Genomic DNA, 13896 nt, shown 5'->3' on the forward strand with positions numbered 1-13896 from the left:
TGCCCAGACCTGTCTGAGTTCCCTGGTGAACACATCCAGGCTGCCAAGCTGGGATCTCCCTAAGTGGGTGGAATTTCTTCTTTCCACCCAAATTCTAAAGGGCAGGCTGTTGGCACAGATAAGGTAAACAGAGATGTTTTCATAGATGTTTTGTTGGAGATTCAGAATTACTCAACCAATTAAGAATAAAAGTATGAAGTTTCCTTTATTTTTAGTAGAAGTCAATTTAACTTTTATTCTTTAGAGCACTGTTCTATCAATTATTCTATTATGACATTGACAAAGAAGACATTGTCAATGATGGCCGTTTTTCACTGCCTGAAGTAGCAGAAGTGTGTATTTCCCTTGAGATAGGAAATTCTTAATGAATAAATAGTCATGGAAGAAGAATGGGTTTGATTGAGTGCTTACTGTGCGCCAAGCCCAGTGCTACTAAGCAGGTTACATTGTTGCACTCACTTATTCATAACAGAAGTGCTATCAAATAAATATTCTCAGCTCCATTTTACATATGAGAAAATTGCAATTTAAAGAGGTTAAGTAATTTGCCCAAGGTCACAGAGGTAATAAGTGGAAACTTGGCACTAGACCCCAGGCTATCCGAGCACAGAACAAGGCTCTAGACCACAGCCGTGCCTTAAATACGCCTTTCTGATACCACCACTGTCTCTTGTTGAGAAATGAAAACTAAGCAGTAAGACAATGAACGTGTCTCTCGCTTCCTGATGGTAGCTGATCCTCAATTTAACGAGCGCTAGACGGATTCCTGTTCATTCGAATTATTTCTTTTAAGACTATAATTTATGTTATTACATGATAAATTACATGTAAATGTAACTTAATAGCCGAAGGATACTCGTCCAGACAAAATAATTTCAGCAGACTTTTGTACTTCCCTGATTAACTTAAACCAGATTTTTTTTATTATGAGCCAAAAATTGCATTCTTATATTTGAACCAGACATCTTATTCGTAGTCATAAATTCCCCGGGTCAGAGCATCATTTTTTAATTTCAATGTTCTTAAGTGACATTTATTTATTCAGCAAATATATGCTGCATATCTATCATATGCCAGGCATTTTGTTAGGGGAGAGACATACAGTGATACATGAGACACAGCCCTCTGAGCTTACGAATGAGTAGGAGAAGCACACCAGTATATAGTTACAGAGTATGAACATGTACACATACAATATATAGTTGTGCTGGATGCAAAAATAGAGATTTATACAAAATCCTAAGAATGATTCTATGCTTTAATTCCAACTGATAATAGACACCACACCAAGGTACTTACTTAGGCTGGTGGTAATGTTTTAAAAGGTATTGGCAGTTTAATTTGATTAGATATTTTCTGTAACATGAAAAGACAATCAGTTTGTTTCTTACTCTGATGCTATGTGGAGAGAAATGGTTTAATCCGAAGATCTCAGCAGAGACTATAAATTAATCCTTTGTGTTATTTTCATATCCCCTCGTATCTTTTGGATGCTTTAAAGGTTACCTTGTGCAAACCGAGAAACGTGTGCCATTTAAGTTCCCGCAGCATTTTTTTTCCCCCCAGAAAGCACATTTGTTTATATGGAGTTTCCAGGGGCACCGAGAATAAAGTGTATGTAGTATAAGGGAGGGGAGAGAAAGACAGTGATAAGGACCTTAGCAATTAAAGACCCACCAGAGAAGAATTTGGATGCTCTCTATGACCTGTAGACTGCAACCAGGATGGGTTATTATAAATATCCAATGCACATATCGCCATGGGGATGTTGTCACAAATAAAACAGACCTAGAGAGCAGTCCAATGAAATTTTGATGTATAACTATACCAAACTGAACTCTGTTTATGTATGTACATTAGAATGGCCACGTTCTCACTTCAAGGAACTTACTTTTGATTTCTGTTCTGGTTTTGATATATGAAACGCACAAAAATGTGACCTCCCCTCCCCCCAACTGTTGTTTCAGGCGACCCGGGCAGCCATTACGCAGCACTGCACTGACCTTGGAAATTTGTTGGGCAAGGAGAACGACGTGGCCCTCATCATCGATGGCCACACCCTGAAGTACGCGCTGTCCTTTGAGGTCAGGAGAAGCTTCCTGGACTTGGCGCTCTCCTGTAAAGCTGTCATCTGCTGCAGGTAGGTGTGTGACATTCAGATTCTGATGTGTCTGGATCTTGTGTGTATAGAAAAGAAGTCAATGCACAGGAATTCTAGGGGTAAAGTTGTGTAAAAAAGGCAAAACCAAAATACAAATTTAACTGTCTATTCACAGACTTCATGGAAGGCAGTGTAGTGGTTTTTACATTTGTGGGTGGTTTATTGTCTTCTGAGAAGATTAAAGAAGAGCCAGATTCTCCAGTCATAGTCACAATGGGGGATAAACTGGAAAAACTCTGCCTCAAGTCGGTGTGGGAAGTTCGACGGGTCCTACTACCTACTTGTTCCTTGGTTCTGGATGGCCGAGCTCAACTTCCAGAAGCTGTGGGATTTGGGTGCCTCTTTTCTGAAGTACAGTGGGTATTTCTTCTTCAACAAGGAGCGTTGGTCGCGTCCCTGCTATGCCAGTTTTTGTGTTAAGATCTAACCGGAAGGCTTTGTTGGCTTTTCATGAAATCTGGGAAGGCTTTTAGGGTAGGTGTTGTTACTTCCCATTGACTACTGGTCATATGAAGTCCAGTTCTGATAGAACTTTTGAAAGTCAGAATTATAAAGAAAATTAACTACTAGGGAGCTGAGTGGCACCACCTCAATAGTTCAGTAAATAACTTGAAAGGTGAGAGGAGAGAGAGCTTTCCATTTCTGAAAGCACGGTGCTCAGATAGTACTTGGTACAGGATTAAATGCTCTGCAATGCATATTACTGGATTAATGATCTCATCTGTGCCTGCTCTTGTATGTTATGATTGCACACTTTTATACCTTGTTTTTCATTTTTACATTGTTTTCCTTGATATTATCTCAGAAGCTAGTTACCAGAATGCTTTTAACTTCCGTGCTGCATTCGTCTTTAAAGAACGCCTGTTGTGGGTTTGAGCAATGTCCCTTTAGAATAATGAGTTGTCATGTTGATAAGATGGCTTTGCTGTTTCTGCCTAGTGACATCATCTGCTGTGCTTCTCTTTCTACCCACACCTCTCACGACACTGCCTGTTGGGGATACCCAGCAAGTCTGAGCAAAAACCCACTGCCCTGACTTCAAGACAGTCGTCTCTCGCAGGTCTCCTCAGCCTTGCCTTCCATCCTCCCCCCCCCAGCAGTTCCTACCCGAGACCAAAGAATCTGTTCTCATTTCCCCACAAATACACCTCCCTACCCAGAACCCTGAATTGTCCGTCTTCACATAACGATAATTCTCTGTCATTTTATTCTGCTGTCCTGATCCCGTTTCTCAATGTGTAACATGCCCCCAAAGGCTGAGGGGGCTGGAGTGGCTGAGCGGTGGAGCTTCCATGGTGAAAGGAATGTTGCTTTTGTGCCTGTGGTTGTAGGATGCTCAAGGACCCTGGGGGTGAGGAACAAATTCAGATGTATTTGGAACAATAAATGAGAACCTTTTGTTCCTTTTAAGTTGGGAAACTTGTGCAGCTATGAGGGGGCCTGGGATAGTGAAGAAAGACCATGATCCTGTTTTTGTGATGGCCTCCCTCTCCCTTTTTTAAACAACTTATTGAGATATAATTCACATACCGTACACTTCACCCATTTAAAGTCTGTAGTTCAATGGTTTTTAGTATAGGCAGTTTGTAACCGTCGCTACAACCAAGTTTAGAATATATTACTCACCCCCAAAAGAAACTCTCTTATCCATTATCAGTCAATCCCCACCCTCCACCCCTACCCCCACCCCTAAGTACTAAACAACCACCAATGTGCTCCCTAGTCTCTATAGATTTGCTTATTCGGGATTTCATATGAATACAGTCACGTGAGATGTGGTCTTTTTCTGACTGATTTATTTCACTTAGCGTAAGTTTCATCCAGGTTGTAGGATGTATCTGTACTTCATTCCTTTTTACAGCTGAATAATATTCCATTGTATGGATATACCATCTTTTATTTATTCATTTTGATTAACTTTTGAATTGTTTATACTTTTTGACGATTATGAGTAATGCTGCTGTGAAGATTCATGTACAAGTTTTTGTGTAGACATGTGTTTTCATTTCTTGAGGTGCTGGGGTCAAGTGGTGACCCTGTGTCTAACCTTTTGAGGAACTGTTATACTGGTTCTTAAAGTGGCTACACCCTTTTATGTTCCCACCAGCAATGTGTGAGTGTTCCACTTTCTCTCCATCCATGATAACACTTGTAATTATCGCTCTTTTTGATTGGTTAGCCCAGTGGGTGTGAAGTGGTATCTCATTGTGGTTTTGATTTGCGTTTCTCTGATGGCTAACGATGTCGAGCATGTTTTCATGTGCTGATTGGTCATTTGTGTATCTTCTTTGGAGAAATGTCTATTCAATCCTTTGCACATTTTTAAATTGGATTATTTTTTAATTACTGAGTTGTAACAGTACTTTATATACCCTGGATACAAGCATCTTGTCAGATATATGATTGACAGATATTTTCTCCCATTCTGTAGGTTGTGTTTTCACTTTCTTGATGGTATAGTTTGCAGCACCAAAGATTTTAATCTCAAAGTCCAGTTTGTTTGTTCTTTTTTTTTTTTGTCCCTTGTGTTTTGGTGTCAGATCTAACAAGCTCTCTTTTGTAAGCAGCTGATACTGTGCTTTCTTCCCAGGGCTCCATTTGGGCAGCTTAGATGAGGGACAGGCAAATGGCAAGAAGGATAGAAAGAGTAGTGCGGAGGTACTTTTTCCTCATATTTTCCGTTGGTGCCTACGTGGTGAAGTTGCTGCATAGGTGATTCCTGGTTTCTGTGAGGTCCTCAGCACCAGAGATTGTTACTGTCCCGCCCAAAACCCCGAGCCCTGGTGAGAAAGCCACTCTCCCTGCCAACGGCCACGTTGCTCAAGGAGCCCTCAGGCTGACTTGTCAGTGAGCAGAAACGAGCAACAGCAGCAGAAACAACAAGAAACAACACGGAAAAGTCTGGTAAACTGTAAATCAAAGCAAATGTGCTCTAACCTCATGGTTTTTCAAAGGGAAATCAAAACGAGTCCGTTCGGACTCTCAGGGGAGAGGCAGGAATGCCTTCCAGGCCCTACATGCTGTTTTCCTGCCAGGTGCTTGATACGAAAGAAAAACATCTTTTCCCCTTCTTCCTCTGGCTGCTTTCAGAGAGCTTTGTGTGTCACATAAAGCTGTGCACTTAAAGCCTTCCCAGGAAGGGGTTCAAACTGGAATTGGCACAGAAAGAGGAAATTTCAAATTAAATACTGTTACTGTCTACAAAATAGAAGCACTAATTGAGAAAAAGAATCCAGATAATGCAGCACTTACCGCTCTAGGAGACATTTCTTGGCTGGTCTCACACTTAATTTTTTTTTAATTTTAACATATATTTAAAAAAAAAAAAAAGCGCTTGTGTACTTCAGTTGTCCTTACTAGTCACTAAGAATTTAAACTTGAGTTAAATTTAATATGTGACTTCAAACATAAAGTTGACCTTAACACTCACCTTTCATCTTTCAGATGTAACAGCTGTAAAAGTTACCCTTTTCTCTAATCATAGAAGAAGATCGTTTATTTCAGAAAATAACTTTTCAGTGCAGTCATGCAGCATTGTCTCCCATAAGCACTGAGGCAGAGACTGGCGACTGTTGTGTAAAAATGGATCACTACTTTTAAACTACAGCAGTCTTTTAGGCAGTGAAAAGAGGGCAAATGTAAGACTTTGTTAAATAGTGTGCTGAGATTAGAATGAGATAATTTTGCTAATTGGACATTGGTACACCCAAATATTTTCCATGTGGTTAAAATCCTGGAAAGGTCTTAATATTGGCAGCAGCACAGTTACCAGTCAGTCCTCTGCTGCAGTTTACTGCTCTGTCTGGCAGACACACCGACACGTTATTTGATGAGGTATGAGCGGGTTAGTCCAATAAGATTTTTATTGAGGGCTTGATATTTGCATTGTACATTCGTAGGTGTCATGGGAGAATAGAGAGGCCAGACATGGTCTTTGCTGTTTAAGAGCCAATAATGAGTTTGAGTGTATTATAGAACTTGCCTCTCCCCTACTTCTTTGCGTCTCACGTATACCCCAACTCCTTGAACCAGGCCCTCGGTGAAGCTAGCAGACCCCAAGTGTCCAGTAGCTCCCATCTTGCCATATACAGCAGACTCTCAATTTCTTTCTTGAGTCCTCCTCTGCATTTGGTGTCAATGGCTCCCCGTGGATTCTCTTCTGTTTCTGTCTTCTCCCTAGTCGTGTGTCTCCCTATAGGCTCTTTTCCTGGTAGCCTTTGAAATGAGTATCCAAGTTCTTGCCCTGTCATATTCCCATTCTCTGTCTTCTCCCTCGTGCATTCCATCTGTTCTTATGGCCTCGTTTGCCTTCTACTAGTGATTCTCAATACCAGCTTTGTATTGCAGCATCTGGAGAACTCTATACAGTTTTCTTTCTCAAAAAGTTAAACATGGAATTACCTTATAACCCAGCAAATCCACTCCTAAGTATACACCCAAAAGAATGAAAAACAAGTAATCAAACCAACACTTGTGTGTGTATGTTCATTACAGCACTATTTACGGTAGTCAAAAGCAGGAAACAACCCAAGTGGCCATTGGTGGATGAATGGATAAACAAAGTGTTGTATGTTCATGTGAAAGACTATTATTCAACCCTAAAAAAAGGGATGAAATACTGATACATACTACAACATGATGAACTTCAAAAACATACCTAGGAAAAGAAACCAGTCACAAAAGACCACATATGGTTATATTCATATGAAATATTCAAAATAAGCAAATCCGTCCAGACAAAGCAGATGAGTGGTTGCCAGGGGCTAGGAGGAAGAGGCATGGGGAACACTGTTTAATTGGCACAGGGTTTCCTTTTGGGGTGACAAAGATGTTTTAGAACTAGATAGAGGTGAGGGCTGCCCAGCACTGTGATATACCAAATGCCACTGAATTGTTACACTTGAAAATGGGTAGTTTTATGTTTTGTGACCTTTACCTTAAAAATATAAACTCATGAATCAAAGAGTCCATCCAATTAAATGAAAAGATTGTTGAACGAAAAAAAATGAAATGTTGAATGAAAGTTTCAATCATTTGAATGAAATCTCTGTTGAAAGAAAACAAGCGGAAAAAATTCTGGTTGCCAGGCTCTACCCCACAACAATGAGATCAGAACTCTAGGCATTTTACAAACTCCCCACATGATTCTCATGAATAGTCAGGGTTGAGCACAGATGACTTCTCCAGGCTGCGTATCCAGCACAACCCCTTTCTTGAGCCTCCAGAACCATAGCTCCATCTACATCTGGGACTTTTTCACACTGACTATCTTTGCGAACCTTGCATTGAAAATGTGTAAACTGAGTTAGCCACAACCACCTCCTCTGTGCGTTTCATCATTCTTCTGGCCTTCCCCACTCTCTTCTGGCCTTCCCCACTCTCTTCTGGCTTCCCCACTCTCTTCTGAGTTGCCAGAGCCTTTTAGTCGCCTCACAGGTATGATGCGCTATCTAAGGACCTTTTAGAGAGACTAAATCATATCAGCAAATATTATATTGAGGTCAGAAATTGTGGTCTCTTAATTTGTTGATCCTTGATAAGTATTGTCGTTGTTTTTATAAATGAGGACATAAAGGCCTCAGAAAAATTGTCTCATCTGGCCCATGGCTCCAGCTAGTAAAGGAAGCCTTAGCCTTTTATCCGAGATCTGAATACTGTCAGGACCGCCCCTTTGACGTCACGTGGTTGGCTGTATCAGCTAATTCATAGTCACATGTTTATTACTGGTAGTACTTGGAGTTTCTAACAAAAGTTTTTGCTTTTAACATATTTTTTTAAGCTGTAAAATTTGTTGAAACCTATTTAGCATAGAGTCTTGTAGCATTTGTCATTCTCCAAAGGGGTAAAAGTCACGTAGAAAATGTATAAACCATTTTTGATTTATTCAAGAAGGAGTTCTGTTCCCTCTTCTCTGTTTTCCTTTACTTAGAACGACCATCTTTCACTTTTCTCATTTTTCCTTTTTCTTTGAAGGTATTTTTGTCAAAATAAAGATACATTTTGTAGGTGCAGATGCAGGGGTGGGACTTTGACCTCTTGAGACCATCCAGAAAATGTAAAAGTTAATGCGTATCATGAAAAAAGTCATGAAAGAATCATCAGGGTCCCTTGTGAGGAAGCTGGTGCATGGCCCTACCACAGCTCCCGGCAAACACAGGTGATGCTCACGCCCTCCCCTCTCCACCCTCCCCTCCCCCGTGCCCCACTTTGCAGACATGATTTATGGCTGTATGTCCCCGGGCGGGAGATGGAGTGAAAGGAAAACACCACTGGATGTGCAAATTAAGGGTTTCAGAAGGGCATCATTTATTTTCTCGGATGTGTTTAGACTTCTGTCTTTCAGGGTAGACTCAAAGATAAACATGTATAAACCTACTGTGATACCACAGAATTAAAGACAGTCAAGAGGCAGAGTGGGCAGCATGAATGTTCCTAAAAACTTTTTGTGTTTATTTTTCTAACTCGGAGAGTGATTTATATTTCTTGTAGAAAAGTTAGAAAATACAGATAAGCAAGAAGAAAGAAAACAGAATTCACAACCCCACCCACGAGAGTTCATCACTCACTGTTAGCATTTGGTGTTTAAATCTAGATCTCATTCGGTTTGAATATATTTTAGTGGAAGAGGGTTAGACCGGTCACAACATGTGAAGTGAAAAGGTTATAAACAGTTTCTATATAAAATAGTAATAGAAGATATATATTTTAAAAAGCTGAATCGTGTTCTGCTATGTGAAAAAACAGTAATTAGTTTAATTTATTCCTAGTTATTGGATATCCCAGTTAATTGAGGGTTTGTTTGTTTACTGTTATAAATATCACTGTAGGATTTTTATAGCTAAATCTTTGCAAAGACAGTTGATTTCCATAAAATATTAATGGATTCAAGAGTAAGCAACATACAAATTTGCAAAAGGGTTTCTGCCCTTTACCTAAGAAAATGAAGTTATTTTGCTTAGAATGGGAGAGATGTGGTCAGTAATTTACTTCCTGCTGGGACGAATTTGTTCTCCTCTGGTTAGTAATCATAGCCTTACCAAGAGAAGGGAGCTGTTGAGAGATTATTTTGTGGCAGGATACTTATATGAGCAGAATCTAAAAGGAAATCAACACGGACTGACCTACTGAATAAAAATGCCCAGCATTTTAACGCACTGACAGTGTATCCTTCCCATAGTTGGCTTAATCTTATAGCCATTTTCAAGATTCTCTTACGCCTCTGACTCAGTTAGACTGCATCCCCAAACCTGTGCATCTGTCTTTCCTTTAGACTATTTTGCGTAGAACAGAACCAGCCCTTCTAATCTGGTTGTAGCTTCAGCTTAGCTTTGTACATTAATGAGGCATGATGGATAATGGGAAATCTCAGAACGTTATGTGTTTTGTGTGTGGTATCTTTCAGCCTGTGAACCACGCACAAGAATCATATCAAAACAGAGTTCAGACACACTAATTAGAATTGTACCACCGATCGTGTTTTAGTTGGCCCTCACATTGGTAGGGTTCCAATCATACACTTGCAAAAATAAAACTTTTCTTCAGTTTCTTTCATGATGTGATACCTCAGCATCATACATGTTTAGCCTATAAGTCAGCTTCCTCCTTTGACATTTTATTCCAGAGAGTATTAACTTGTCAAAGTTGTAAGCCCATACTTGGGTTGTTTGTACTACGGCATAGCGTGTGTTTGCCTGTTTGTTGATTGAATGCAATTAAAGTAGACTTTATTTTTGAGAAGGTTTTGTTTGTTTGTTTGTTTGTTTAGCTCTAAAATGAATGCCATTATTTGAATGATTGCAGCAATTTAGTTGGTCCTAACTGACCTTATTGTTACTCTGCTAAAGATGAATGTGCTCAGATCTAATGTTTAATGAAAGTAATTTTCAAAAGCCCAAGGTTTAAAAATGTTTTATCACCCACAGGTTTTACCAGTATTTCTCTAGAATGAAAATTCTATTGATGTCAATTTTGTACCATATGAAAAATGGTTTATGGTAACCATTGTAAAGACTGGCATATTGGAGACTTGGCATATTAATCTAAAGTAGAAAAAAGAATCCCTCTCTAGGTAATTATTTCTAGCTTAGTGAAAAAAAAATTGTGAAACTTTTTGAAATCAAAGCTAATTTTGATGAGGACTTATGTTTGGAAGTGAAGGACTATTTTCATCTTAAATAACTATTGCAGGAAATAATTTACACCAATCATTTTGCAAGATCAACTTTTGACTACTAGAGATTTCTAATATTTTTTATTTCCTTCCAGCTAAAAGTTATATATTATCTTTATTTATATGTAACTCCTCCAGATGAGAAATGGAAAACTAAATTAAGCTGTCCACTTTGTTGCTTTGTCCTGAACTAGCAAAATAATTTGGCAGGGAGATGTAGTACGTGTGATAAAATATAGGCAAATATTTAGTATAAGATTGAGAATCTGGGAAGCTCTCTTTTAAGAAAATCTGCAGGACATAGGGAATATAGTCAATAACATTGTAATAATGATGTATGGTGTCAGGTGAGTACCAGACTTAATGGGGTGATCACTTCATAAGGGATATAAATGTCTAATCACTATGTGGTATACCTGGAACTAATATATTATTATATGTCAACTGTAATTGAAAAATAGATTTTAAAAAAGTGCTTTAAGTAATTAAAATTAAAAGATGGCATGTATGGCGTGATAACATGACAGAAATATCTACCGGGGGCCAGTTAATAATAGAGTTTGTTGTATAACAATATGCTGTGTGGTTGGGAACACATCTCTTAGGAAATTTTTGGGTTTGGGTTATAAAATCAGTGTTCTATGACTTTTCTTCTTTAGTAGAACTGTCCTTTGGAACAGTTCTGAAATGTGGTTTCAGTGGCAGCAGTTCCCTTCGGTTGGTGATCTTCACACCTGTGTGCCTGGGTAGAAGCTCAGGTGTAAAATGGACAACATTAGTCTAATAATTATGGTGACAGGCTCTGCGTGATCTTCTATCCATCCACTCTTCTCCTTTCAACACACTGGGACCCATACGAGAGGCCAGAAGAGCTCACAGACATGCCACTTTCCACGTTGTTTCCTGTGTTTTTCCCTCTCCCCCTTTCGTGAATGATTAATTCATCAGTGCATGTCATTTTGACAATACTGTTTGCCAAATGAAACAGGATAATATTAGGTCAAACTGTGGCTCCAAAATTCTGAAGTGGAAGCTCATGATAGTTGGCATCTTTCCTGTTAGGAAAACAGACCAGAAAGGGAAGAGTCAGGAATAGAGCTTAATTAAACACGTGGAATATGTCATGAATATTTATGTCCCCAAGCCTTGCCTTCTGATGGTATTTGTACTTAAAGCGCTTTCAGTTCTTTTCTCCTATGAAGTATTTCAGAATGTGTTTCATTAGTACAAGGTGTCACGCTAACTTTGATTAGGAAAAAATTCCACTTCTCCCAACAACATTGACACCTTTCTGATTGAGAGTATGCAAAATAGTGCTTACGTTAATTGGTCCCATAGAAAATTATGTTTTCCATTTTCCTGTCGATACATCTGACACCTTCTCTTATTTATCAACTCCTAAATTATTGATGCTTCTGCTTTCCTGATTTTGACAGCCAGTATTCCGCCTATGACTCTGAAAACTATAAGGAGCACCCCACCCTGCAAGCTTTCCTGTCCTCCATTTTGAACATGAAGCACCAGGGTCACTGTTAGCAACTACGTATGGACGGCAGCCTTCTCCATTTTGTTTCGGTTTTTCCAGCTTTATTGAAGTATAATTGGTAGTCAAAATAAGGCACATAATTAACATATTCAATTCGGTGAGTTTGGACTGCCGTCACCACAATCCCAATAGTAATAAACTTGTCTGTCGCCTCCAAAAGTTTCTTTGTGTTCCTTCGGGTTTGGTTTTACTTTCTTCTTCATCTTCGTCTTCATCATCATCATCTTCATCTCCTTCTTCTTCGTCTCCTCCTCCTCTTTTTTTTTGACATTATAAGAACACCTAGCATAAGATCTACCCTCTTAATAAATTTTGAAGTGCACAGTACCTCATTGCCAACTGCAGGCATTGTACTCCTCTTATTATAACTTATTATAACTGTAACTTTATACCTATTGAACAATTGCTTCGCATTTTCTCTTTCCCTCACCCCTGGTAACCGCCATTCTATGGTCTACCTCTATGCCGCTGACTATTTTAGATGCCTCATATAAGCAGAATCGTGCGGTATTTGTCCTCTTGTGACTGACTTATTTCACTTAGCGTACTGTCTTCTAGGTCCATCAATGTCGCAATGGTAGGAAGGCCTCTTTGCTTTGAGCCTCTCCCATTCAGTTTCTTACTCGGTTCATTTTAGAGAGGAAACAGATGACAAGGGAGGAGCATTCAAGTGTTTTGTTTCTCAGAATTCTTGATATTATACTTATATTTAGTCCCACTTAGAGCTACATGTAAATTGTCCCCAGGAGATATGTCAGTTTGATGGAGCTAATGTAAGTTGCCAAGTCTTGGAAGCCTGGGCTGGGTTGGTTTGAGTTTTATGACTGGCGATTTCTAAGCTTTATTACCACTGTCATCTGTAGAGCTTTGCTGGGTCAGCAGAGACTGAGAGCTTCTGCTGAAAGATTTGGTTTCTGTTGTTTCTGGTTAATCAGCTAACAGAGCTCTGTCAGAGTTCCAGGGCTGAACTGTCTCCAGTGGCTTAGTTCCTGACAGTCCAGCAAATGAGGGAGAGGCAGGCAGACAGACAGACAGACAGAAAGCCACTCTCTCCCCCGCCATCCCCTCAAAATCTTGACACCTGGGTCATCTGAGAAAAACAGAGCAGGCATTTTTCTCTTACTAAGCAGTTATTCATAGTGATATCCTTTCCCCACTCGGACATACCAGTCATTAAAGACCAAAGTAAATATACCAGCTTGAAGATAATCCTTTCACAAATATACAAGTGCCGAGTTAAAACCATCTGTCAATCATTGGTGCATTTTTCCATACTTTTATTTGTTTTAATGGATAGGTGTTGTTTGACGGTATTAAAGCTTGAGAAATTAGGACTCCTGTGCTATCACAGTATTTTGTCTATTTACAGATAATTGAACCTTAAGTTCTTATTTTCTCTTTAGAAAATCATGATGACTATATATTGAAATACTTTCCTAGAGCAGAAAATAACAACAGTGAAGGAATACATATGTTTATTTGTAGATAATTTCACATATGAGTATAGATATATGTTCCATATTTTTTTAAACCCTGATGCTTCACATCAAAATATGTATTTTCAATGATCAAATTTACAAGATTAGGCTAGGAGGCAGTGAAGTCTTTTTTAAAAAAGGAAAAATTAAATGTTGTTGAATGACATTAATTTATTTTATGACACTTGGGATCCAAATTTACATTCCTGTATAGACATAATTGTATATTAACCCATGTAAGTGTAAACATAGCTACTTCCTAATAATAAATAATGAACACATTAGGGCTGGTACCAACATTTCGCGAAGTTTTAAAATATTTATAACCAGAGCAGTTAAAAAAATAAGGTAGGGGTTTGCTGTGGTCCTGTTTGTGTTTCCTTTATTTCAAAACTACCAAGAGTTTCCAGTGTGATTCTATCCGGTGTCTTGCAATTCTGTATTTTTACTTCAGAATGTCTTGAGTTAAAGATTTCTTGGGATTGAGTGTCACGTGTGTTTAGATAATGGCATGGAGAAAAAAAGAGGACTTTTAAACATC

At 39.0% G+C, this 13896-nt stretch overlaps 1 protein-coding gene across 1 annotated transcript in view; it reads left to right on the top strand.

Moving 5' to 3' along the window:
- ATP8A2 (ATPase phospholipid transporting 8A2) overlaps positions 1-13896 on the top strand; it is a 418517-nt gene that overhangs the window by 138132 nt on the left and 266489 nt on the right. Inside the window, exon 19 of the mRNA XM_074330045.1 lies at positions 1968-2140. Coding sequence (XP_074186146.1) covers positions 1968-2140 — 173 coding nt within the window. The remainder of the gene's footprint in view (positions 1-1967; positions 2141-13896) is intronic.

This window comes from Rhinolophus sinicus, linkage group LG04 (genome assembly GCF_036562045.2).
Source record: "Rhinolophus sinicus isolate RSC01 linkage group LG04, ASM3656204v1, whole genome shotgun sequence".
NCBI classification, from domain to species: Eukaryota; Metazoa; Chordata; class Mammalia; order Chiroptera; family Rhinolophidae; genus Rhinolophus; species Rhinolophus sinicus.